We start from the raw sequence: 26,097 nt of genomic DNA, 5'->3' as shown, positions 1-26,097 counted from the left end.
TGCTGGGATAATCATCCACGTTGTGAATCCTCATGGCCTCCCACGCCGGGATCTTTCTGCTCCCATGAGCAGAAAACCAGAGCACCCATCTTCTCTTTTCTCATTTCTGCCTCTTACCCTGCGGTTGTCATGAATCCTGTGTGTGTGTGCGTGTCTGTGTGTGTGTCACTCAGAGGCTGCCTGCAGGCGAAGCTTTGTAGAGTCTCCCATTGTGATTTCCTGATGACTGTGATATGCCCCCCCCCCCCCCCAAAAAAAAAGAAAAACTAAACCCTGTGCAATCAACTAAACTGAACTACCGGTACAGTGCGGTACGCCATGCAGCTATTTCTGTTTCCCTGCAGGTGTGTGTTCCTGTGTGTGCGTGTGTGTGTGTGTGTGCGTGTGTGTCATCACCGCAGAGTTTGTGCACAATGTGACAAACAGCGGCTCCGTCTGGGAGAACGTGTGGGTGGGATTCTACTTCAAGAGCATGTCGGAGCAATTAGAACCGGCCTCCACTACGAACACACACACTTCACATTTACATGAGCGGCTCCTCGCGGATCCTCGCGACGTTCCGCTTTCCCCCGGACAGTCACGTCTCCCGGACGCGACGCTCTGACGCCGACGGTTCCGGCCGGTAAACGGAGAGGAACGATCTGCAGACGGACGTCACCTTTTTTATTTATTTAACAGTAACGAGATTCTTGTTGAACTCTGGAGTTTGATTCTGACCTGAAAACTGTGATGAAGTGATGAAGTTGTTTTTTTTGGTTTTGTTTTTTTCTGAAATAAGCTCACATATCCTCCGAATCAGGAGGAATTCAAAGTTTCTCAATATTATGTCATGCAGTGTGGAGTTTAGCGCTCCTGGTTGGCTTCACTGCTTCGTCTCCTCTGTGGAGTTTTCATGTTCTTCTTCAACCTCTATTGCTTTAGTTTGAGTTTTTACTACGTTTACTACCTGTACTATGTTTACTACGTTTACTACCTGTTCGACAAACGCGACAACAAAGAGCTACAATAAAATACATAAGAAAGTCTTCCTTCCTTCTTTCCAAAACCAAGTGAAGAAGACGAAGAAAAAGAAGACAAACAAGAAGAAGACAAAGACAAAGATAAAGACAAGGAAGACAAAGATGACAAAGAAGAAGAAGAAGACAAAGAAAAAGAAGACAAAGAAAAAGAAAAAGAAGACAATTAAAAAGAAGACAAAGAAGAAGAAGACACAGACAAAGAAAAAGAAGACAAAGACAAAGACAAAGAAAAGAAGACAAAGAAAAAGAAGAAGATAAAGAAGAAGACAAAGAAAAAGCAGAAGACAAGAAAAAGAAGATAAAGAAGAAGGACAAAGAAAAAGAAGAAGAAAAAGAAGACAAAGAAAAAGAAGAAGACAGAGAAAAAGATGAAGAAAAGAAGACAAAGAAAAAGATGAAGACAAAGAAAAACAAGATAAAGAAGAAGAAGACAAAGAAAAAGACAAAGAAAAAGAAAACGCCAAAGAAAAAGAAGACAAAGAAGAAAAAGAAGAAGAAGAATGTCGGAATAATTGGCAGAGAGAAAAGAGAGAACACCACCAATCAGCAGACGACCTCCGGGAGTCGGGAGTCTTTTATTTTCTTCCTCTGTCGTGAGTCCAACATGTGAACTTGTGGCAAACATGGCCGCCGTCACACTCTGCTGCCGTGCGTCTCTGTGCGTCTCCGCAGGAGAACCACTGCAGGCGGATCAAGATCCTGGGCGACTGCTACTACTGCGTGTCGGGTCTGACGCAGCCCAAGGCCGACCACGCCCACTGCTGCGTGGAGATGGGCCTGGACATGATCGACACCATCGCGTGAGTCTCACACAACCAGCACATGTCGCCGTGGCAACTCTTCCCCAACGCCATGACCCGTCGTCTCTGAAGACCTCGGTGAGCGAAGGGCTGACGTATGGTTTTTCTCTCCATGAGGTTTAATGGGCTGGTTTCAGTTTGGGGCTTCAGTGGGGTGTTTTTGTTTTCGTCCTCTGAGGAGTATAAAAGTACGGAGCCCCTGAAGGGACATGGAGGGAAAAAAAAGAGGAAAAAAAAAAAACTATCTCGAGATCTCGCAATAACTTTTGCGAGATCTCGCAAAAGCATGTCCTTTCGCTAAGCACTGCTTGAATGTCTAGGCCGATTTCAAAATAAAACTCAATAAAACTCTCGTACAGGTGGGTGTCCTCCATTAGCGTTAGCTTCTCTCAACAACAGTGCACGGTGTCTCTGAAAGGACAAACTTAGTCGAGGACTTTTTCTGAAGTGCCATATTTTTTTTTTACCTCCGGAAAAAAACTCGACTTTGATTTTTGACTTTTTCTGAAGTGCCATGAAGATTTTTTTTTTTTTTTTAACCTCCTGAAAAAAACCTCGACGTTGATTTTTGACTTTTTCTGAAGGGGCAAGGAAAATTATTTTTTTTTTTTACCTCCGGAAAAAAAGTCAACTTTGATTTTTGACTTTTTCTGAAGGGGCAAGGAAAATTATTATTATTTTTTTAATTTTACCTCGGAAAAAAAACTCAACTTTGGTGTTTGACTTTTTCTGAAGCGCCATGACGTTTTTTTTTTTTTTTTTACCACCGAAAAAAACTCGACTTTGATTTTTGACTTTTTCTGAAGGGGCAAGGAAAATAATAGTTTTTTTTTTCTTTACCTCCGGAAAAAAACTCGACTTTGGTGTTCGACTTTTTGCTCCTCCTCCTCCTCCTCCTCCTCCTCCTCCTCCTCCTCCTCCTGCAGGTCAGTGGTGGAGGCGACGGAGGTGGACCTGAACATGCGCGTGGGTCTGCACACGGGCCGGGTGCTGTGCGGCGTTCTGGGCCTGAGGAAGTGGCAGTACGACGTTTGGTCAAACGACGTCACGCTGGCCAACGTGATGGAGGCCGGAGGGCTGCCGGGGTCAGTGCCGGCCGCTACACCCACTGAGCGCCAACCGGAAGGCAACACACACACACACACACACACACACACACACACACACACACACACACACACACACACACACACACACACACACACACACACACACACACAGTTTCCCGGCAACAGAGATGTACAGCAGGCGTCCAATCAGAACAGTACCAGATGGGTAAACGGGTCCGTCGCTGCGTTTATCTTTACACACTTTTGTCAAATGTTTATGAACGCTATTGAGACGCACTTTCTTCTGCCACAACGACGCCGAGGGAGAAAACAAGTCTTCGACCAGCTCACTCTAGTTCCCAGCATCATGAAAACAACAACAACAACAAAACTGGAGAAAAAAAACAAAACAAAACATTATCACCTCCTAAATATAGCCAGTTGATGTCAACGTATCATTATTGTTATTGCCTTGTATTTAAAGTTAATGTAAATATGAGCCACAGGTGACGACATGAGACGAGAGTGAATATAATAAGAGTGTCATCATAGTTTTATTTATTCATTCATCTCTAATGTATTTCTTTTTTTTTTTTAATCTACTAATATTTATATTGTTTGTATTCATCTTGTGGATAACGGCAACACCAATCCTTCATCACACGTTGTTTTATTACCGTTTTTGGATTCATGGTGCCTCAAAGGCAAAAGCTTGGAAACTGGATTATTACCAGTTAATTTCCCATTTCCCCAGTTGCAACCGTCCCACGACTGCAAAGAAAACTGCGGATAAATACCCGCCAAGAAAATGTTTGCTTCACTCATATAAGCCAGCATATTGATGAAATGGTGTAAAAAATCAACGCTATTGATAGGAAATGGTTCAAAACTCAACACAGTACAAAGTTTTCTCTTTTAAATAATGAAACTTGGAAAAAATAAGAGTTTGCCGTATTGATTTCTTCATTTTAAAAACATTTACGGCCCAAAGAAACATTTAATGGTCGTGTGTTTCACCGCGTATCGAAAACATCTTTCACGTGAAAACAGAGAAAAAAGAGCCGTCGACTCAAATCAACATTCGTTTCTTGGGACTTTCCCAGTGGGAAGGTTCCTGTTTGAAGGAGTTCAGACCACTTTCCCACTTGGAATTTTTTTTTTTTAAGTATTAAAATATAAAAATATAGAACTATATTAAATATGAAAGTATTTTATTCATAATGAAGTCCCATAAACAAGATCATGTGTCAACATGAAGTGAGTTTTTGGATATTTCCTTGTGGGAAATTCCCAGTTTGACTTCATCCATGTGTATTTTTTCTTTTTTAAGTATCATCTCATCGTCTGTTTTTTTTTTTTTTTACTATTGCTCATTCATTTCTTCGGATCAGTGTACAAAGACTCATTCCCCATGATGAGGTGTTTATAAATAAATTCTGTGTCGTGATATTAGTGTTTCAAGCTTTCCCAGTGGGAATTTCCCAGTTTTACAGAGGTCGGCTGCACTTTTCCTTTTGAAAATGGAGTTTTTCCTCATTTCCAGTTGCAGAACAACTAGAGATTTATCAGTGCAAACATGAGAAAACGAGAAAAATGATGTCATCTTGTGACCTCCCTTTCGCTCTTGGAGTTTTCCCAAGTTGGAAATTCCCAGTTTTCCCCCCACTTCCAGCAGCAAGCATGAGTAATATATGAGTAATACATCAATATACAGACACACATTTGGCATGAAGACATGTAAATCACGTATTCTTGTGACTTCATGTTTATTGGGCCAATTTGAAATTTCACATTTGACAAAGTTTAGATATACTTTTACATTTAGAAGTCACATCTTTCCCGTTTACCAGTTGTTCCTCAGCGGAATACCAGTTTGCAACTTCCAAACATTTATTCCCCATAAAGTCGTCACGTCTCGTTTGCCTTCTGATTTTGTATTGGAACTCGCCAGCGTGTTAGCCGTTAGCTCATATCGACGCTAACCAGCTAGGTCAGGTGGCAACGTCACTGTGTTAAACACTGAGCGGGGAGCGTCTCCATGGCAACAGACGCTGATCTCCTTTGCTCTCGTCCTCTTTGCATGGGCCATTTTTTTTTCTCTCGCATATTTTTTTTATTTTTTTTGGGTGATTTATTTAGAAACCGATTCGTTGTTAACGCCACAAAAATCTCATCAATCCGTCCCTGGATGATGACAAATCATCTCTGAAGATTTCGTGCAATTCGCGTTAATAGTTTTTGCGGAAAATTCCATCCGAATTAATAAATAAATAAATAACCACACACACGCAGTGTTACACATCTATAACATGTTGTTATTATACCAGGAAGCGTTTTCCTTGTCCGTCTACCTGATACCGGTACCGGTACCAGACTAAAACAACCGTTTTGTGTCTGTTCCCGTAGAAGAAATGCAGAAGCGCTGTGGTTTGGGAGTTTTTTTGATTCAAGGCGTTTTGCACTGATTCTTTCCAAAATTAGGGAGAAGAGCAAAAGAGAGAGAAGCTAAAAAAAAACTCCACAAACCAGGCAAAGCGGTTTAAATTAGCATCAGTCCATTAAAGGAAACTGGGATTTGCATTTAAATAAGATGTGAAACGAGGTCGACTCCTCGGCTCAATCTGCCGTTGTTTCAAGTGAAGTAATCAGATTTTAGGACTTGTGAGCAGATAAAATGATGCGGGGGGGGGGGGGGGGGGGTGGAGGAGGAGGTGGAGGTGGGCTGACAGGTGACCTGTGTGCTCCCCCGCAGCAAGGTTCACATTACGCGGACGACCCTGGAGTGTCTGAACGGCGACTACGAGGTGGAGCCGGGCTTCGGCCACGAGCGCCACGCCTTCCTGCAGCAGCACCACATCGAGACCTTCTTCATCGTGCCGTCGCACCGACGCAAGGTACGCCGGCGCGCTCTTCCTCGCCGCACTTTCCGTTTTGCCGTACGACTGGAGGGGCGACGCAGCTGTCAGTGTTGTATGAGTTAATCCCCCCCCCCCCCCCACCCCCCGAGGGAGGCGGGGCCATGCTGTTAAGCTGGCATACACACGACTGGTGTCACAATCTCGCACCGGCTGCATATTTGCAATTGAGCTTGTGTGTGTGTGTGTGTGTGTGTGTGTGTGTGTGTGTGTGTGTGTGTGTGTGTGTGTGTGTGTGTGTGTGTGTGTGTGTGTGTGTGTGTGTGTGTGTGTGTGTGTGTGTGTGTGTGTGTGTGTGTGTGTGTGTGTGTGTGTGTGTGTGGACTCGTTGCATTTTTTAATCCCCCTAGTAAACACTGGAAGCACGTTGTCTCCAGGTTTTCCAACAACAAACACACCAGTAGAGCGGGATGCCTCTCGGTCGCGAGGTTGCGGGTTTGAATCCCCACCGAGCCGCGTGTTCAAGGTGCCCTTGGGCAAGACACCCCAGCCCCGAGGCCGCTCTCAATGCCGCCGCCAGTCGGTGTTTCGGGACGATGACTTTTCTCATATAATGAAACGATCGGCTAATATTTGATCGTAATATTTTTGGTATTTGTGAAAGTTTTAAAATGTAACATTTCAAATGAAAACACATCGTGTTTAAATTTTTTTTTTTGTTTATGAGAAGTTTCGCGTTTACCTAGCAATGTTAAAAATAACAAATTCTGTCTGTTTCCATGGCAATGGCAGAAATACAGAAAAACTATGTAGTTTTCATGTTGTTTGTTTTTGCAATGAAACCATAAATATAGATTATCTACTTTTTCTAAATGTATTTTCATAGAATGTAACTTGAATTAATATTATTATCACTAATTTGTATATATATATAATATTTGAATGCGATTTCTATTTTATCGTTTTGATCAACGATGTCACTCGCGAGTTAACACAAGTGTTTAGAAAACACGTTCGTAAGTTTTAAGAAATCCCGCGTTTTAAAGCAGCAGACTTTCTCGTATAGCAAAACAGTGGCGGATCAAAGCTCAGATTTGACCTTTGTGTTGTATTTTTTTTCATAATTCAGATGATCTATTTATACATTTTGTGGAAAGTTAATTTGATCCGAAAGGTTTTGAGGTTCTAACCATTACTATGACTTGTTTATTAAAGTTATACGAAACCATGAAAAGAATTTTTCAATTCTATAAAGCAGGCAAAATGTGCACGTGGAATGTCTGGGGAACAGTTGAACAGCTTCACGTGTTGAACATTCATACTTTCGGCATCTCGTGAAAAAGAAAACCACACTTTATAAAGTTGCGCTGCATAATATTCAGCACCCACAACAAAAACAACAGTTACAACTTACTGCCTCCCGTCTGTTGACTTTGCTCATTCTGTGCAATTGTTGTTCATACATCAAAGACATCAAAGCTACGTCTGCTGCTTTCGGTTGTTCGGTCGGTTTTTTTCGTTTACCTGCAGTGTCGTCACAGCCTCTGTGTTTGTTTCCAGATCTTCCCCGGCCTCATTCTGTCGGACATCAAGCCGGCCAAGAGGATGAAGTTCAAGACGGTGTGCTACCTGCTGGTGCAGCTCATGCACTGCAGGAAGATGTTCAAGGCCGAGATCCCGTTCTCCAACGTCATGACCTGCGAGGACGACGACAAGGTGGGAAACAAAACCCGGAGGAGGTTTTCCTGACAGGAACAGGAGGTCCTGCTAACGCTAATCAAAGTTACGCTGGAGCCGCGGCAACGCTGGTGGAGGCGGGGCCTGTTTCACGTTGCTGACGTGGAGGCCTGAGCTACTTCAGGGTGGACAAGTAATGCTGAAGCTAATAGTGGGCGAGAGAGAGAGAGAGAGAGAGAGCAGTTTATAACAAGTCCTCTAATATTTCATCACTTAAAATATGCTCTATAATCTGGATGTTGGAGGAGGAATATGCTCTATAATGTGATGTCAGAGGAGGAAGATGCTCTATAATATGATGTTAGAGGAGAAAGATGCTCTATTATCTGGATGTTAGGAGGAAGATGCTCTATAATCTGATGTTAGTTGAGGAAGATGCTCTATAATAGGGATGTTGGAGGAGGAAGATGCTCTATAATAGGGATGTTGGGGGAGGAAGATGCTCTATAATCTGATATCAGAGGAGGAAGATGCTCTATAATATGGATGTTGGGGGAGGAAGATGCTCTATAATCTGATATCAGAGGAGGAAGATGCTCTTTAATCTGGATGCTAGTTGCATTCAGATTATACATGCAAACTGAAATTACAATCTGAGTAGCTGTAATGTAGTCGAGCACCATTTGGGCAGTAAATCAGACCCAAAGTGTTTAAAAAAAAACCCATTTAAAACAAAATCTGCTGAGTTGATTTAGATTAAAGAGTTTAGTGAAATCGTAACGGAGCCGCTCGTCCAGGGAAAGAACGAGCTTTGATACGACGCTAATGCTGAAGCTAACTATGAAAAAACTTTGTTGAACGGCAACAAAGGCAGTTAAAAAAGAAAATGAAAGAAAAATAGCAATTCCTCAGTAACTCTGGCCGCGTGAGTAACTTTGTAATCCGCTACTAGCGTGCCTCTCGCTCCGGGGCCTCGCGGTCGTGTGACGCAACATTCCAGAGGAAGTGGGTCACTCGGGTTGATCCCAGGCGTGTGTTTTTCACCGCGGAGACGTGGACACACGTCTGCGTTATGTAGTAAAACAAGGAAATCCCTCTAATGGGTTTGTGCGTCCATTTGTGATGATGGAGCGAAAACCCGCTGGCCCCCGCTAATCTGCCGCGCACGCAACCGCCGGCAAAACGGACGCTCTAATCTGGATTTCTAGATTCCGCCGCTGCCGCCGAATTGGTGAGAAGTAATCCGGGGGAACTGATACGATGAGCAACCTCCGAGCTCGCCGGGTGTGCGAGCGCCGTCCGTCCGTCGGTCCGCCGCGGCGGCGGCGGCGTGGGCGTGAATCCGTGCTAGTTGCTAGTAGCTGTGCCGGATGATGTTCCCATGGGAGCATTAATTGACGTGTTTCTCGTTATCGCCGTGTGTTTCTGACGTGGCGGTGAGTTACGAGGTTCGGACCTCCGTCTGGCCGCCCGGTGTTTTCGGCGACGGGGTCCGGCGGTCAGGAAAAGCCCGCTAGCTGTAATCCGCGCGACTGCGGCTAGGCATTAGCGCTTCAGCCATTGTGACGAGGTTGTATCATGAGTGCAGTAATCAGCCTTGTGTCGTCTCCTCTAATAGCATTACAAGCACTTTGTTACGTTGTTATCCAAGTAGCCAAAATCCTAATAGAATTAAAACACAACAAATAATCCCAAATATAATCTCTTTTAGCAAAACAACAAAGAATTTTTTTTTCTTCTTTGTGTTTAATTCTACACACAATTTTTTTTTTAGTTTTTCTGAATTAATCACATAAGCATCTCATAATTATGATTAAAAAAAATAATTCTGCTGTTTTTTTCTGAATTTATAAGATAACCATTTTCTGACAAAATAAAAATTCTGAAAAACACCTGATTTTTCTTTTTTTTTTAAATGTGTTTAATTCGACACACTAGCTACTTTTGTCACTTTATAAAACGTGTTAATTAAGAAGAAACTCATGATGATGGTAAAGCTACGGAAATGTAATGCGTTCATGTATAAAAATTAAAAAATGTACCGTGTTTTTCTGAATTAATGACATTTTTAATAATAATAATAATAGTAATAATGAAGCATCTATTGATATTAAAAACTATCAACTACTGCTACAACAGCTCCAGGCAGCTTTTATAAAACACACCAGGTAAATTTAGATTAGAAAACTTTTCACATGTGGACTGAGGCTTTGTTTACGCCGAATGTTTCAAGTGAAAACGCATCATTTCTGTCTTTTCGTTTGAGAAACGTCCCTCGTTTTCACTGCAAAACTTTAGAAAACAATGTCCAAAAGCGAGAATTATGGCGTCAACGTGACTCTCTGGAGGCAAACGTTGTCCTGATGGTCCATCGTCGTGCAGAGCGACATTGCGTTGTTTTTATTTTTCTGATAGATCGTCGTTTATATCATCATTTTCTCCCTTTTCACAAGACGAGGCTCCAAGTAATTGCTCAGATGACGTCACCTTCCAGTATCTGGCAGTTCTTCAGCATTCCGGTGTTTTTATAAAAAAAAATATTTTTTAAGTATTCAAAATACAACCTTTGAATTAAGCTTTTTTTTGTGCTATGCGCTAGTTTGACGGCCTGTAATGATCATAACATCCTCCCATAATTAGACTTTTTTTTTTTCCCCCCCCCCATCTCCTTTCCAATGAGTTAATAAACGTCTGACGGTGTCGTCTTCCTCCCCCGGCAGCGTCGGGCCCTGCGCACCGCCTCGGAGAAGCTGAGGAGCCGCACGTCCTTCTCCGCCGCCGCCGCCGCCGTGCAGCACTCGCCGGGGACGCGGGTCAACCGCTACATCGGGCGGCTGATCGAGGCGCGGCAGACGGAGTCGGAGACGTCGGACCTCAACCACGTCACCCTGTTCTACCGGAGCCGAGACCGGGAGCGCAGGGTGAGGGAGGGCGGGTTGATAACCGGAGAACCAAGTAAACAAGGAGGAGATAAATAGACAGTACACTTTGCTCATTACACACACACACACACACACACACACACACACACACACACACACACTAGGTAGCGTGCATCGTGACTGCATGCCCCCCCCCCCCCCCACATCCTTCTGTCTTCGCCTCACACACCCTGCACACTGCTTCTTCCCCTTCCTCCCTCTCTCCCACGCCGTTTGTCTGTGATGTCTATGTGTGTGTGTGTGTGTGTGTGTGTGTGTGTGTGTGTGTGTGTGTGTGTGTGTGTGTGTGTGTGTGTGTGTGTGTGTGTGTGTGTGTGTGTGTGTGTGTGTGTGTGTGTGTGTGAGGATTCCACCCACCCTCCCAGGAGGGGGTGCAGATAATGATTTGGGAACGTCTGAGCGGCACACGTGATCTCTTCTTTCTCCTGTGTGTGCGTGGGCAGAGCCATGAAGGAGACACAGAACAGGAACCAACTCGTGTGTGTCTGTGTGTGTGCGTGTGTGTGTGTGTGTGTGTGTGTGTGTGTGCGTGCGTGCGTGCGTGTGTGTGTGTGCGTGCGTGCGTGCGTGCGTGCGTGCGTGCGTGTGTGTGTGTGTGTAATCTAGACATTCACAGCGAAAAATTTTAATTTATTTATTAAAAAAAATATTTTTAAAGGAAAAAGTAGTTAATCGTGTGTCACTTTTAGCAAATTTCAGACGTCTGATCTTTGAGGAAAATGCCACAGGCAGAAAGAAAAAAAAACAAAAAAAAAAACGATGACACAAATTAGTATAATGAGTTTGTTTTACTCCCACACACAGAGCTGGCAGAGATCAGGACACGTTGCTGTATTACAAATTTAAATTTAACTGCGGCGTCAGAACCTGAGAAGTTCTTTTTTTTTTTGTGATACTTTCTGCAAAAGATAAGAGGAAAGTTCTGTTGGCACAAACAGGAGAGCAGCTGATCCTCCTTCGAAGGTGAAACACACAATCTGGTCCAAGCAAAAGCTTCTTTATTTACCTTGTAATGAGATTAACACTTCACTCACTTGAGATATTTCATCTGGAAACCCACTGATCCCAACGCCTCGTCGTCGTTGTCGACATGTTCAGACTTCTTTCACGTGACGATGTTTTCATTTGAGAAACGTTTCAGTGGTTATATGGAAGCGTTTTATGGTGTCTGTTGTCTGTTTACACGACTGCAGCCGAAAGGCTGAAAACAATGTAGTTTTCATGCTGGGCCACTAGTGGGTGCTGTTGTTCGCCTTTGCCGATGAAAGCTGGGGCGGAAGGTTACATTTATTTATGTACTTGTATATTTAAGAATTTATTTATTGAAGAATTTATTTATTTAAGAATGTATTTATTTATTTATTTATGACTTTATTCGTGTATTTATTTATTTATTTATTTGAGAATTTATTTAATTAAGAATTTATTTATTTATTTAAGACTTTTTTTATTTAAGAATTTAATAAATTAAGAATTTATCTAAAAATGTATGAATTTATCTTAAAATGTAAGCATTTATTTAAGAATTTATTTATTTAATGATTTATTTCTTTATTTAAGAATTTATTTGTTAACATTTTGGTTTGTTATCTATGTATTTACAAATTTTTCCACCAAATTTTTTTTTTTTACTCCGAATTGCATGAAAACTTCAGGGATGATTTATGAAGAGATTAGATTTTGGGATGTTAACAGCGAAATGTTTTCCAAATGAAATCCCCCCCTAAAAAAAACTGCGAAAAAATGATCCCATACAAAGCGGATGAGAGAAGCAGTCAAAGGAGATCAGCGTCTGTTGCCATGGAGACGCTCCCCGCTCTGTGTTTCGCACGGTGACGTGGCTACAATCCTGCTCAAGGTCAGGAATCCCCACGGAAAGAGCACCGTGGCCTGCTACTGGACGGACGGACGGATGGACGGATGGATTGATGGATGGATGGATGGATGGATGGATGGATGGATGGATGGATGGATGGATGGATGGATGGATGTGGAGTGCTTCTCATGCTGCCGTCTTCTTCTGCTGTCTCAGTATCACCAGGTGTACGACGAGCATTTCATCGGCGCGGTGGTTCTCTCGCTGATCCTCGCCGCTCTGTTTGGCCTTATCTACCTGCTAATGATCCCACAGTACGTACACACACACACACACACACACACACACACACACACACACACACACACACACACACACACACACACACACACACACACACGCACACATACACACACGCAACTTGTAGAACCTAATTGGATCGATTGTCGGCGAGACAATTAGGACGGGAGGCGTCGCTCCTTTTGGCCGCCGTCAGTGGAAAACCTGGGGAAGCCCTGCTCACTGTGGCGTCTCCTTCTCCTTCTCCTCCTCCTTCTCCTTCTCCTTCCCCCTCTCCCTCTCCTCCTCCTCCTCCTCCTCCCTCAGGGGGATGCTGGTGCTGCTGCTGCTGGTGCTATGTGTGTGTTTCCATGTGGCCTGTGTCATGTACCTGCACCTCACCAGCGTTCAGGTATGACTGCCCGCCGGAAATAAAAATGATATATATATATATGTGCGCATTAATGAACGAGTGGTACCAGTTTTTATCATTGCAACTGAGCCGATGAGACGTTTTGTTCGCAACCAGCCACTCAGATCTTCTTGGTTTTTGTTTTTTTAAATATTTTCAGCTTTGTTCATTCTTTGCTGCTATAGATAGATAGATAGATAGATAGATCGATAGATAGATAGATAGATAGATACGTAGATACATAGATAGATAGATAGATACGTAGATAGATACGTAGATAGATACGTAGATAGATAGATACGTAGATAGATACATAGATAGATACGTAGATAGATAGATACGTAGATAGATAGATACGTAGATAGATACGTAGATAGATAGATACGTAGATAGATAGATACGTAGATAGATACGTAGATAGATACGTAGATAGATACGTAGATAGATAGATACGTAGATAGATAGATACGTAGATAGATACGTAGATAGATAGATACATAGATAGATAGATACGTAGATAGATACGTAGATAGATACGTAGATAGATACGTAGATAGATAGATACGTAGATAGATACGTAGATAGATACGTAGATAGATACGTAGATAGATAGATACGTAGATAGATACGTAGATAGATACGTAGATAGATAGATACGTAGATAGATACGTAGATAGATACGTAGATAGATACGTAGATAGATACGTAGATAGATAGATACGTAGATAGATACGTAGATAGATACGTAGATAGATAGATACGTAGATAGATACGTAGATAGATAGATACGTAGATAGATACGTAGATAGATACGTAGATAGATAGATACGTAGATAGATAGATACGTAGATAGAAACGTAGATAGATAGATACGTAGATAGATAGATGCGTAGATAGATACGTAGATAGATACGTAGATAGATAGATACGTAGATAGATAGATACGTAGATAGATAGATACGTAGATAGATACGTAGATAGATAGATACGTAGATAGATAGATACGTAGATAGATACGTAGATAGATACGTAGATAGATAGATACGTAGATAGATAGATACGTAGATAGATACGTAGATAGATACGTAGATAGATACGTAGATAGATACGTAGATAGATACGTAGATAGATACGTAGATAGATAGATACGTAGATAGATACGTAGATAGATACGTAGATAGATAGGTAGATAGATAGATACGTAGATAGATACGTAGATAGATAGTTACGTAGATAGATACGTAGATAGATACGTAGATAGATACGTAGATAGATACGTAGATAGATACGTAGATAGATACGTAGATAGATACGTAGATAGATAGATACGTAGATAGATACGTAGATAGATAGATACGTAGATAGATACGTAGATAGATACGTAGATAGATAGATACGTAGATAGATAGATACGTAGATAGATAGATACGTAGATAGATACGTAGATAGATACGTAGATAGATAGATACGTAGATAGATACGTAGATAGATACGTAGATAGATAGATACGTAGATAGATACGTAGATAGATACGTAGATAGATACGTAGATAGATACGTAGATAGATACGTAGATAGATAGATACGTAGATAGATACGTAGATAGATAGATACGTAGATAGATACGTAGATAGATACGTAGATAGATAGGTAGATAGATAGATACGTAGATAGATACGTAGATAGATAGATACGTAGATAGATACGTAGATAGATACGTAGATAGATACGTAGATAGATAGGTAGATAGATACGTAGATAGATACGTAGATAGATACGTAGATAGATAGATACGTAGATAGATACGTAGATAGATAGATACGTAGATAGATACGTAGATAGATACGTAGATAGATAGATACGTAGATAGATAGATACGTAGATAGATAGATACGTAGATAGATACGTAGATAGATACGTAGATAGATAGATACGTAGATAGATACGTAGATAGATACGTAGATAGATAGATACGTAGATAGATACGTAGATAGATACATAGATAGATACGTAGATAGATACGTAGATAGATACGTAGATAGATAGATACGTAGATAGATACGTAGATAGATACGTAGATAGATAGATACGTAGATAGATAGATACGTAGATAGATAGATACGTAGATAGATAGATACGTAGATAGATAGATACATAGATAGATAGATACGTAGATAGATAGATAGATAGATAAAATACAACACATATTTGCAAGTAATGAAATGTTAAATGAAAACAGGAAACAGAAGCTAAAAATAATAATAAAAAAGAACAATAATTTAGAAATCATGTTGAAACTGTAAAAATATTATATGTGTAATAAAAAAAACATACTTTAAACACAGAAATGCACGAAATAAACAGGTAAGAGAGTTCGGCTCCTGGATTGGGAGATACTGCCGGCGTAGATTAATTTTCAAACGGTTGTTTAAATACGAGGCGATACAATTTAGACGACATGATGAGAAAAACGGAGGAGGAGGAGGATGAGGGGGGGAAAGAGAGCAAAGCTCTTATTCTGGCGGAGCCGCTTCCTCCGGCGCGTCTCCGTGACGTCGATAACGAAGCAGTCGGAAAAAGCTTGGATACGGTTAAATTCCACACTATTCCTTAATGAACGACATGAATACGGACGATTTCTCACAAGCAGGTGTCCTGAAGTTCAGCTGCCACTTTCACTCCTGGTTGCCATGGCGACACTCACCACAGATTGAGCTCTGGTTTACTTTAGATTATAGCGGCACGGCCGCGTGTCAGATGTCGTGTGTCAAATTATCCGTTATTGAACTGAGAAGACGTTGAAATACCTAAACACACTCTGTTTTTTTTTTTGGTTTGTTTTTATTTTCCGACACGAGGGAACTTTTTCCTTTTGCAATCACTTACCGCTAAAATCATTTAGCGCCTCTCCCTGCAGTCGTTTGGTGTCTCTTTGTGGTTATTTTGCATCTGTGTGAAGGCTGGAGGTCTCCTCACACACTGAGCTGCTCTTTTAGCTTCTATCTTTTTACTCGCTTCTTTTCACGTTCTGATTTTTTATTTTATTTTTTTAATATAAAACACTTGACAGTCTCTTCAAACACGACCCTGATTTTTAAATTTTTTTCTCTGCTTCTTAGAAAGTGTGCCTTCGTGCTCATTTGGTTATTTTTAACCTTGTTTATCCGGCTCTAAAAGCTTCGTAGCAGTTCCCCCAACCCCCCCATCGTTGAAAACAAAAGCGGCAGATGGCGCCGCCTGCAGGTCTGCGTTCCTGGGGCGTGACGAGTTTTAACATCGAACCATCCTTGTATCCGTGAACCGTCTCCTCTGATGGACTCGTTTCCACTCCGGGTGTCCAAGACGCTATTAAAGGTAGATAAACAGGTGCTTCATTTACTGACCCCCCTCCCCCTCTAACCCCACCCCTCTGGGTTTAGTGCCAACCGGGCTGCCTCACCATCCAGATCCGGACGGTCCTGTGCATCTTCCTCGCCCTGCTCACCTACTCCGTCACCCAGGCCTGTGTGGTGAGTGTTCGTCTGTATCGTCTGCCTGTTTTACGGAACTTTGCTGGAATTTTTTGGATCCGACGTCCTTAATAAGAAGAAAAAGAAGATTGATTATTAATAAAGGAAGCACCGATACCGAGGCTGGTATCGGGTCCGATACCGCACGGAGTAATCGTAATCGGAGTTTGGAGATTCTTTGATAATAATGACAATGACAAAAGTAAAACACACCGTAAATAGTTTCAGAGCTCACATACCAGCGATGCTACATGCTACATGCTACATACTAAATAGTTTCAGGGCTCACACACCAGCGACGCTACATGCTAACAAGTTTCAGGACTCACACAATCGCGAGGCTGCATGCTACATGCTAAATAGTTTCAGGGCTCACACATCAGTGATGCTACATGCTACACATGATTAAAGCATGATGCTAATGGAGATGCTTATAAATACACTCATATTCAATAAATGAAACCAAGAAACAACTGCTAATTGCAAAAATAAGTACATTAATGATCACAAGTCGTATGCAAACACAAATGCACGTTTTTCAATTTCAGCCTTATAAACATAAACTGAAACATTCAAGCTTTTTATTTTCATTTTTCCCCCAAATAATTTTTACTTATTTACGAGTTACAGTACCTAAAATATTAATAGATTTGATAAGATCGATGAATATGTAAATAACAGCCTAAACTCAGTTATTCAACATATTATTATTATTATTATTATTTTTATTATTAGTTACATGGGTGTTTATGCCAGTTTAAGATAATTTCAGTTCCACAAAGCCAAAAGTAATTGGACAAAGCACTAAGAATAGCCCTGTGTTTGAATGGTGCTCTATAAATAAACTTGCCTTGCCTTGCCTATTGGGCGACAAATACAACTGGAGCTAAAAATGCTTGATCAAAAACAATTATTGGAAATTGGAAAAGCTGAACATTTCTTGTGGTTGTGAGAAACTGAATCCAAACTATGTTGCAAGTTTTGAACTTTGTACCAAAGAATGTTTTAGAATTGTAGTAAATGTCTTAATAAGACAGAATTCTTTAGCCAATTGATCAAGACCGTCACCAGTGACGCTCCACTGGATGATCTGCACCGACCCTAACCCCCCCGACCCCCCTCCCCCCCAGGTGGGCTGCGTCCCTTGGAGCCGGGTCTGGTGGAACGCCAACAACCGCTCGCTGGACGACGACGCCCCCGCCGACGCCTTCGGCTTCGAACCCGCCAACGACACGGCGGCGGACCGGGTCTGCCCCAACATGGCGTACGCCCTGCTGTCCTGCGTGGCCGGCACCCTCACCGTGGCGCCCTACCTCCGGGTGTCCTCGCTGCCCAAGATCCTCCTGCTCCTCCTGCTGTCCGTCACCTACACCGTCGTCATGGAGACCAGCGGCTACCGCCAGGCCGTGGGGTGGGTCCGGTTCCCCCCGAGGGGAATCTGAAACCTCGTCGTTCTTACGCTCACGACGGATAAATGCCGTTTTGGTTTCCTGCTTTGCTTTTCAAATTAATTTCCAGTCAAAATAAATCAGAATTTAACGACAAAAGTGATGTTTTCCAGTAAGTGAAATTGATTTTTAGGTGCATTATGTAATAATGTAATATGATTTTCAACTAATTATGTAATAACGCTGCATTTTGTAACAGCTTGTTACATATTTGCAACAGTTATTACAAAACAAGGGTTAAATGTTCAAACGAAAATCTAACTTAAAAAATCTACCAATCGAAATAGTGAAACCTGATTTCTCCCGTTGCTCTGGTGGCATTTCTCTTTATCAAACATAGAATCATTTATATGGATAAAGGGCAACATTAATTATTAAATTATTTAATAAAAATAAAAAAGTGGAACACCCACATTTTGTAAAAACTTCTGCAATGTGTAAAAAGTTTTTACCAAAAATGCGGCAGATGATGACATAATGAGTTGAACTTTGATTACATTACATAATACAAAATTATGTACCAAAATTCCTCGACACATTTACATTTGCTTCATAGTGATAATATTATATTGCTGTCTACTGAGTATGATTTTTGAATTTGTGTGTGTGTGTGTGTGTGTGTGTGTGTGTGTGTGTGTGTGTGTGTGTGTGTGTGTGTGTGTGTGTGTGTGTGTGTGTGTGTGTGTGTGTGTGTTTGTGTGTTTGCTCCCTTGCAGCGGCGGCTTCCTCCACGCTCAGGGTTACGATCCCGTTCTGGCCGTTCTGCTGTTTTCCGGCGCTTTGGCTCTTCACTCGCGGCAGCTGGACCTCAAACTGCGGCTCGACTACCTGTGGGCGACTCAGGTACGACTTCCTTCCCGCCGTCCTCCTTCCTGCCGCCGCCGCCGCCGCCGCCGCGGGGGAAAAAGTAGAATCTGTCTCTTCGTTTCCAGGTTGTTTTTCGATATCAAAAAGTCTTCGGGGCTTTGATCGTCTTTGTCTCAAAGCGTCTTTGAAGTATTTTTAGAACGCAGACTGAGACAAACCTATTCTACACTACACAACCAGAGATGTGACTTTAAAAAAATAAAAAAATAAAAAAATATTTTTGACCCACCGTCTTCAGGAGGTTCTGTTAATCCGCTGCTAACATTAGCGCATGGTACCAAAAAGCCGACTCTTCTCTGGGGTTGCCAGATCTGACTCGATGTTTCCAGAACAAAGTCGTTGAGATCCAGCCCAGAATTTCCACATATGTAGAAAGTGAAAAAAAAAAAAAAAATGATGATGATCACATAATTGCATGAAATGAATGGAAAAAACCCAAAAAAACACACAAACAGGCTCCACAAGAAGACGAGTTGGGCTGAAACCTGCCCAATCTGGCAACCCTGGTCTTCTCCGCCTGTTCTCAGTTCAGCCACTGGAGGGACTTTTAGACTGAAATTCTTTGAACACGACGTTGTTGGAACTCGACACCGATGGGAAATTGTTGGAGAAACTTTAAAATATGGAACTTTTGAACTAGATTTTCCTTGATGTATCACGATGTGACTCAGAGTTTAGCTGCCAAGCCGCAGAGTCGAACCGTCTACGTTTATTTTGGTGGAGCAGAGAATCGCTCGCTCACATTATTATGTGAACTAACATGGATTGTGAGAACTTTTTAAAAAAAGCAACCCAGACATGCACAGGGAGAAACATGCATCGAATGGGAAAACGCAATAAAAAATGTCACTCTAAAAAAAAAAAAAAAGCAACTTGAATCTCTGAATAATTGATATACCACATTAAAATCAAATGCGATAATCAAAATAAGGCACAAAATCACAAACATGACAGAAAACAACCAACAATAAAGGCTAAACTATTCAAACCGGGGAATTAAAGAACCTTACGGACACTTTAAATCACCAAAAGTTGTCATAAATTCACACAAAATTTTTTTTATTAAAAATGAATCAGTACAGAAAAATAAACAGCCAAATTAACAAACGCATAAAATAAAATGCAAAAATTGCAAACGTGAGAAAAAAAATCTGTTTTAAATGCTTATCGAGAAGCAAAACACAAAATAAACAACTTAATAACTAAAATTAGACAGAAAACCGCCGGCACGCAAACTTCAACTCGAGACAAATAAAGGAAAATTCTACCACAAAGTAAACTAAATTATATGTAAAAATAAAGAAATAAATACATTTTTATATTCTTCACAACCACAAGTTACAAACTGATCAGGGAATGTTGAAAAAAGACCAAAAATAAATGCTAAAATAATCAAAATGAGGCTAAAAAAAACCCGGCAAAATGAAGGAATTTCAATAAAAGTGAATAATATGAATAGAGGATAACAGAATGCTTCACATTCAACATGAAGTAGAAATAAAATAGAATTAAATACAGACGTTTTAACAATCACATGTGGTGTTGCTTGTTTTCCAAGTTCTATTTTTGCTTCAGTCCACTGCAGCAATCTGCTTTTATTTCATGTATTTATAAAGCCAGTGGAGAACGAGGCTCCGGCGGGGATCGTCGCCTTGATCTTCCTGCTTTTATCTGCAGTTTTTATAAAAAAAATATATATATATTATAAAAAAATAAGCGGCGTTAACGTGACGACGTTTGATCAGACTGAGTTTTGAGTAGAAATGTGTTGCTGCTCTGGATATTTCTGTCTCCAGCTGACATGCAGAGTCTTGTGTTCCGTCTCATCGTGTTTCTATTTTTAGAAACCACTTTAACTGTCTGTGCTGTTTGCAAATCATCGTCGCCCTCTAGTGGTGGGGGAGTGCAATTACCGCGGCCCGCTGACGGCGAGGCTTCTTGTGTGTGCAGGCGGAGGAGGAGAGGGACGACATGGAGAAGGTGAAGCTGGACAACAAGAGGATCCTGTTCAACCTGCTGCCAGCTCACGTGGCGCAACACTTCCTCATGTCCAACCCCAGGAACATGGTGAGCCACCGGGGGGCGCCACCAGGTGGGGGAGGGAGGGGGGGTGGGTGGGGGGGGACGTAGAAGAACTCTGCAGGGTGAATGGAGGAACGCAGGAGTGGTTTTATTAAGGTGGAGAGGAAGAGAGTCGCTCAGTTTGAAGAAAGAAACAAATGAACAAGTGAGATTTTTTTTTAAAACATCGACCTGATCGTCAGAAGCACGATTACAACTCTCTCTCTCTCTCTCTCTCTCTTTCACTCACTTTCTTTCTCACTCTCTCTCGCTTGCTCATTCAATCTCTCTTCCACTCACTCACTCACTCACTCTTTCTCTTTCACTGACTCACTCACTCCGTTACTCTTTCTCTCTCTTTCACTCACTCACTCACTCACTCACTCGCTCTCGCTTTCACTCACTCATTCACTCTTTCTCTTTCACTGACTCACTCACTCACTCACTCTCTCACTTTCTCACTCAATCTCTCTCTTTCACTCACTCACTCACTCAATCTCTCTCTTTCACTCACTCACTCACTCACTCACTCACTCACTCACTCACTCACTCACTCACTCACTCACTCACTCACTCTTTCACTTGACTCACTCACTCACTCTTTCTATTTCACTCACTCACTCACTCACTCACTCACTCACTCACTCACTCACTCACTCACTCACTCACTCTTTCTATTTCACTCACTCACTCACTCACTCACTCACTCGGTCACTCACTCACTCGGTCACTCACTCACTCACTCACTCACTCTTTCTCTCTCTTTCACTCACTCGCTCTTTCTCACTCTCTCTCGCTTGCTCACTCAATCTCTCTCTTTCACTCACTCACTCACTCACTCACTCACTCACTCACTCACTCACTCACTCACTCACTCACTCACTCACTCACTCACTCTTTCTCTCACGCACTGTTATTATATATATATGATGAAATGGTTCAACTCATCACTTCTTTCCATTTCCACTTTATCAAAAAAAAAAAAAAGCATGTAAACTTTTAGTTTTCAGTTCATTTCCGTCGCTGCGTCATCTCGGACAGTAAATCTGTCAGGACTCGTCCTCCGGGCGTCGTTTCCAAAGTGGACGACCGTCTGATTAAATCCGTCTGATTAAAGCGGTTTTTCGCGGCCGCAGACCAGAAACTCCCATTGTTGTAGAAACGCTGAGGACAATGGCCTCGTTTCCTCGGCTGCGTGTTGTGGTGTTAAAGTGGAAGTGTGAGCTGACAGTGTCCACTGATTGATGAACGCCACCCCCCCCCCCCCCCCCCCCCACCACCACCACCTCCACCCACCCTCCCCACCCGCCGCTGATTTCTCTTCCTCTTCTCAGTCCTCGCCGATGAAAACATAACCCCTCCTGAGGACACAACCCCTGTTAGGAAACGCTATTTGATTTATTTTTTTAATTCAGTTCAAATTAAATGAGTCCCTCGACGTAAATTAAAGGTCCCATATTGTGCAAAACGGGTTTTCTATCGGTAATCTGTGTCCCCAGAGGCTGTACGAAGCTCCGGAAGTGAGGAAAGTCTGTCATCTTCCTCACAGGGTCTACTTTTTAGCAAATGTTTAGCAAAAAGGCGATTCAGAGATTCTCCCTTCATGATGTCATGCAGGGAAATAACCAGTCCCTCTGGCAGTGGACACAAACTTTAACCCTCACACAGGTGGATTAAAAACGTACAAAGATTACTTATATGCTGAATGAATTTGGTAAAATGTGAAAAACCGAAACCGTGACAGTTAACATTAGCTAGCATTAGCTACTTGGTTTGAACTAACGTCACATGCGACCGAACGAAGTGATTTATTCAGAAACACAATATTTTTCACCCACCGCCTTCGGGCTCAGATTCTGTTTCAAACTGGTTGATCGGCAGCGTTTCTACGAGCCACGGCGATTAATCCACCGCAAACATTAGCGCACGGTGCTAAAAAGCCGAGTTTTCTCTCGGGTTGCCAGATCTGACTCACTGTTTCCAGCCCAAATGCGACACAAAACCTGGGGAGGAAAACGAACACGTCATGATCACATAATTGCACTAAATGAACAAAGAAAAGAAAAAAAATAAACACAAACAGGCTCCACAAGAAGTCCAGTTGGGCTGAAACCTGCCCAATCTGGCAACCCTGGTCTTCTCAGCCTGTTCTCAGTTCAGCCACTGGAGGGACTTTTAGACTGAAATTATTTGAACACGATGTTGGAACTCGACACCGATGGGAAATTGTTGGAGAAACTTTAAAATGTGGAACCTTAAAACTAGATTTTCCTTGATTCATCACGAGACACGAATATGTAGAAAAATGCTGTATGTAAAGTCCGACATTAATTTAGACTGTATTCCACGTTTGTGTGTTGGCTGATGTGTAGATAATCCATCTATCCGCTCCATCCTCCTCCTTCAAACACACTTTATTGCTTTTTTTAATGCATATTTTTCCTGTTGTACCTCATATAGCCACTAGAGGTCACAACATGTGTTTAAACAGGAGGATAAATGTTGATTTATAAGGTCGTTTTTGTTTGTTTTCCAACGCAGTTTTTGATATTTTTCGAATGTTGTTATTTTTCCACAAGACTTCACTTCAAGGTTAATGTAGAAAAATATATATCTTTCCATTAATCATCTTTAGAAAAAACACACATGTCACACTGAACTGTGATATACAAAACAATGTGATTCACTTGTTAACAGCAGGAACACGAACCAGCACAGCAGCACAAGACCAAAACAAACAGAGTTAGATAACAAGAAAGACAAACAAGTTGTGGAAATCAATAGATATGTAAAGTAGAGAGAAAAAAAAGACATTATAATTGTATTTGCAAATCATTTTATTATCATTTTATAGTTTAAACCAGCAGCTTCAAACTGTCCTGTAAGAATGATTAATTCAATCCATTTGAAAGTATGAAGTCGATATTGAGTGTGGAGTTCATAACACAACACGGAGGATAAATACGGAACAAATGCAGTTTGTCAGCAGATTTTGTTTGGAATTTCAGCTCATTTATAAGAGATTTTGTTAAGGACATTTTTTTAAGTGATCTTGCTATTTAGTGTATTTAAGTATTACTTTTATTTTGCTCTTTTTTTTTTTTTGTATTTTTATTATTTTAAGTTATTATTCATCTATTGTATTCGTCATGTATTATTTCTTTATCATTATTTTATTATATTATTTATTTGAAAAATATTTTTATTTTATTTATGTATTTATGTATTTATTGTTTATTTTTTATTTATTTTTTTATTTTATTTTTTTAAAATAATTGTATTTTTATTATTTTAGGTTATTATTCATCTATTGTATTCGTCATGTATTCTTTTTTTATCATTATTTTATTATATTATTTATTTGAAAAATATTTTTATTTTATTAATGTATTTATGTATTTATTTTGTATTTTGTATTTATTTATTATTTTATTTTAAAAAAATAATTGTATTTTTATTATTTTAAGTTATTATTCATCTATTGTATTCAATCATGTATTATTTTTTATCATTATTTTATTATATTATTGATTTGAAAAATATTTTTATTTATTTATTTATTTAAAAAATTTAATTTAAGAACTACTATTATTCCTGCTCAAGGACATTACGGCTTGTTAGGCGTCAAACCTGCAACCTTCCAGTCAGAAGTGTAAAGAGGCGCACCTGTAACGCGGCGCCGCATTGCGACATATCCGATACGCGTCTGATTTATTTCCACGTGTGAGTGAGACCCGTGTGCGATCTGGAAATATGTGAATGAATGCGTGCGTTTCCTGCTGTTATTGTCCGACCCGAGTCGCGTCCGAACCAAACAAATCAGAATCGGGTCACTTTGACTGTGTAAAATGCAGCCAAGGAGTCTTGATACTGCTGAAGTGGCCTGAGGTTCACAGGTTTTTAGGAAACATTTCATGTATCGAGACAAACAACAACAGACAAAGGTTTCAAAATAAATTAATAAAAAAAAAAAAAAAAGGTCCAGGTCGGTTACACAGTGAAAATCCTGCATCAGATAAGAACAAGACATTGTTGCTCTTCACAAAACTCCAAGAACTGGTCTCCTTGCTCCTCCAGGAGCTCCTGGAATTTGTAAATAATAATAAAAGATTAAAAATAAACAACAACAACAACAACAAAAAACCAAAAGGGGGGGGTTTGTTTGTCCTCCAACAATCAGCGGGGCTAGGGGATCGTCTGAGGCGAAGGCGAGCGCCCGGGGGGGTTGGGGGGGGACAGGAAGTCAGGAAGTATGTTTCAGGCACGTCGGTGACCCCCCGCGGAGCCACGGTGTAAAGAAAGGCTTCCTCTCGTTCCTCTGGGCCAAAGTTCACCCCGCCACTGTATTCATAACAGCGCAGTGGGACCTGCTGCCTGGAATTCGCTGGAAAGTTTTGTACTGATAAAACTTTTTTTTTTTTTTTTCGGGGGGCCGTCGGCTCTTTACCTGCACGCCTCCTCCTCCTCCTCCTCCTCCTCCTCCTCCTCCTGGGCTTATGTAACCGGAACACACCGACGATATTTAGTCAACACTCCCCAGAACTACTCACACTGATTTGTCTTTGTCCAGCTCTAGTTCATATTTTAATTTAGCCCGTTTAAAGAAATTACAAAAAAATCAGTTTATGGCAACAAGTATAATTTAAATTTTTTTGGCTCTTTCTTCAGCGCAACAATAATACTTTTGGTAAATTTTCTCAAGATATAAGCGACATGTTTTCAGAGCCCTAATAAAAGAGATAAAATACTATAAGGAGAATAAAAAAACTTCTTCAGACAGGAATCAGAAGGCACTGAAAACACTGCTTTTTTCTTTTTTTTTTTTAAAGGTTCCCATGGTGGAACTTTTTGAAAATGCCAAAACTTTTCTGGCTCTGTGTCCACAGTGGACAGGCGATCCGAGATGATCGTCCACAGATGAGATTTCAGAATTTTGGGGAGGAAAATATATCCTGTACTTTTACATATTATTTCTAATTAATATTCTATATATGTTTAATATATCTAGTATATGTCCATAAATATCAGTATGGTATCATTTGGCTTTTTATTGTAAAAAATGTGGTCGTCTTTGCACACAACATGGCCGCCCAACCGTCGATTAAGTTAAAAAAAAAAAAAATTCCTCAATGGGACTAATAAAGTGTGATTACCGTAATTTCCAGACTATAAGCTGCTACTTTTCTTTCACACGTCATTCAACATGGATTTTTACGGGTTAATGAGCTTCGTGCCACTGATTATGTGGGTGATGCATTCAGGTGCATCACGTAACTCCGACATTTTATTTTATCTTATGTTCAAGTGCACTCACTAGTCTGGTAATTACGGTAGTTTAGGACATTCTAGTGGACAAACGGCCAT

The 26,097-nt window shown here is 41.0% G+C and overlaps 1 protein-coding gene across 2 annotated transcripts in view; it reads left to right on the top strand.

Moving 5' to 3' along the window:
* The window catches only part of adcy1a (adenylate cyclase 1a), a gene marked incomplete at both ends in the record, with an annotated part of 48,476 nt that overhangs the window by 16,493 nt on the left and 5,886 nt on the right, over positions 1-26,097 (top strand). Inside the window, 11 exons of one of the 2 annotated variants that reach the window (XM_080506409.1) lie at positions 1,692-1,819; positions 2,746-2,908; positions 5,625-5,762; positions 7,284-7,439; positions 10,121-10,321; positions 12,375-12,472; positions 12,765-12,849; positions 16,268-16,357; positions 17,488-17,768; positions 18,522-18,648; positions 20,623-20,739. In XM_080506409.1, coding sequence (XP_080362535.1) covers positions 1,692-1,819; positions 2,746-2,908; positions 5,625-5,762; positions 7,284-7,439; positions 10,121-10,321; positions 12,375-12,472; positions 12,765-12,849; positions 16,268-16,357; positions 17,488-17,768; positions 18,522-18,648; positions 20,623-20,739 — 1,584 coding nt within the window. The remainder of the gene's footprint in view (positions 1-1,691; positions 1,820-2,745; positions 2,909-5,624; positions 5,763-7,283; positions 7,440-10,120; positions 10,322-12,374; positions 12,473-12,764; positions 12,850-16,267; positions 16,358-17,487; positions 17,769-18,521; positions 18,649-20,622; positions 20,740-26,097) is intronic. The other variant, XM_080506410.1, reaches the window with a different exon arrangement.

The sequence above is a fragment of the Blennius ocellaris genome (genome assembly GCF_963422515.1).
Source record: "Blennius ocellaris genome assembly, chromosome: 12".
Lineage (NCBI taxonomy): Eukaryota > Metazoa > Chordata > Actinopteri > Blenniiformes > Blenniidae > Blennius > Blennius ocellaris.
Note: the sequence above shows the minus strand (reverse complement) of the source record. Positions and strands in the feature narration are given on the sequence as shown.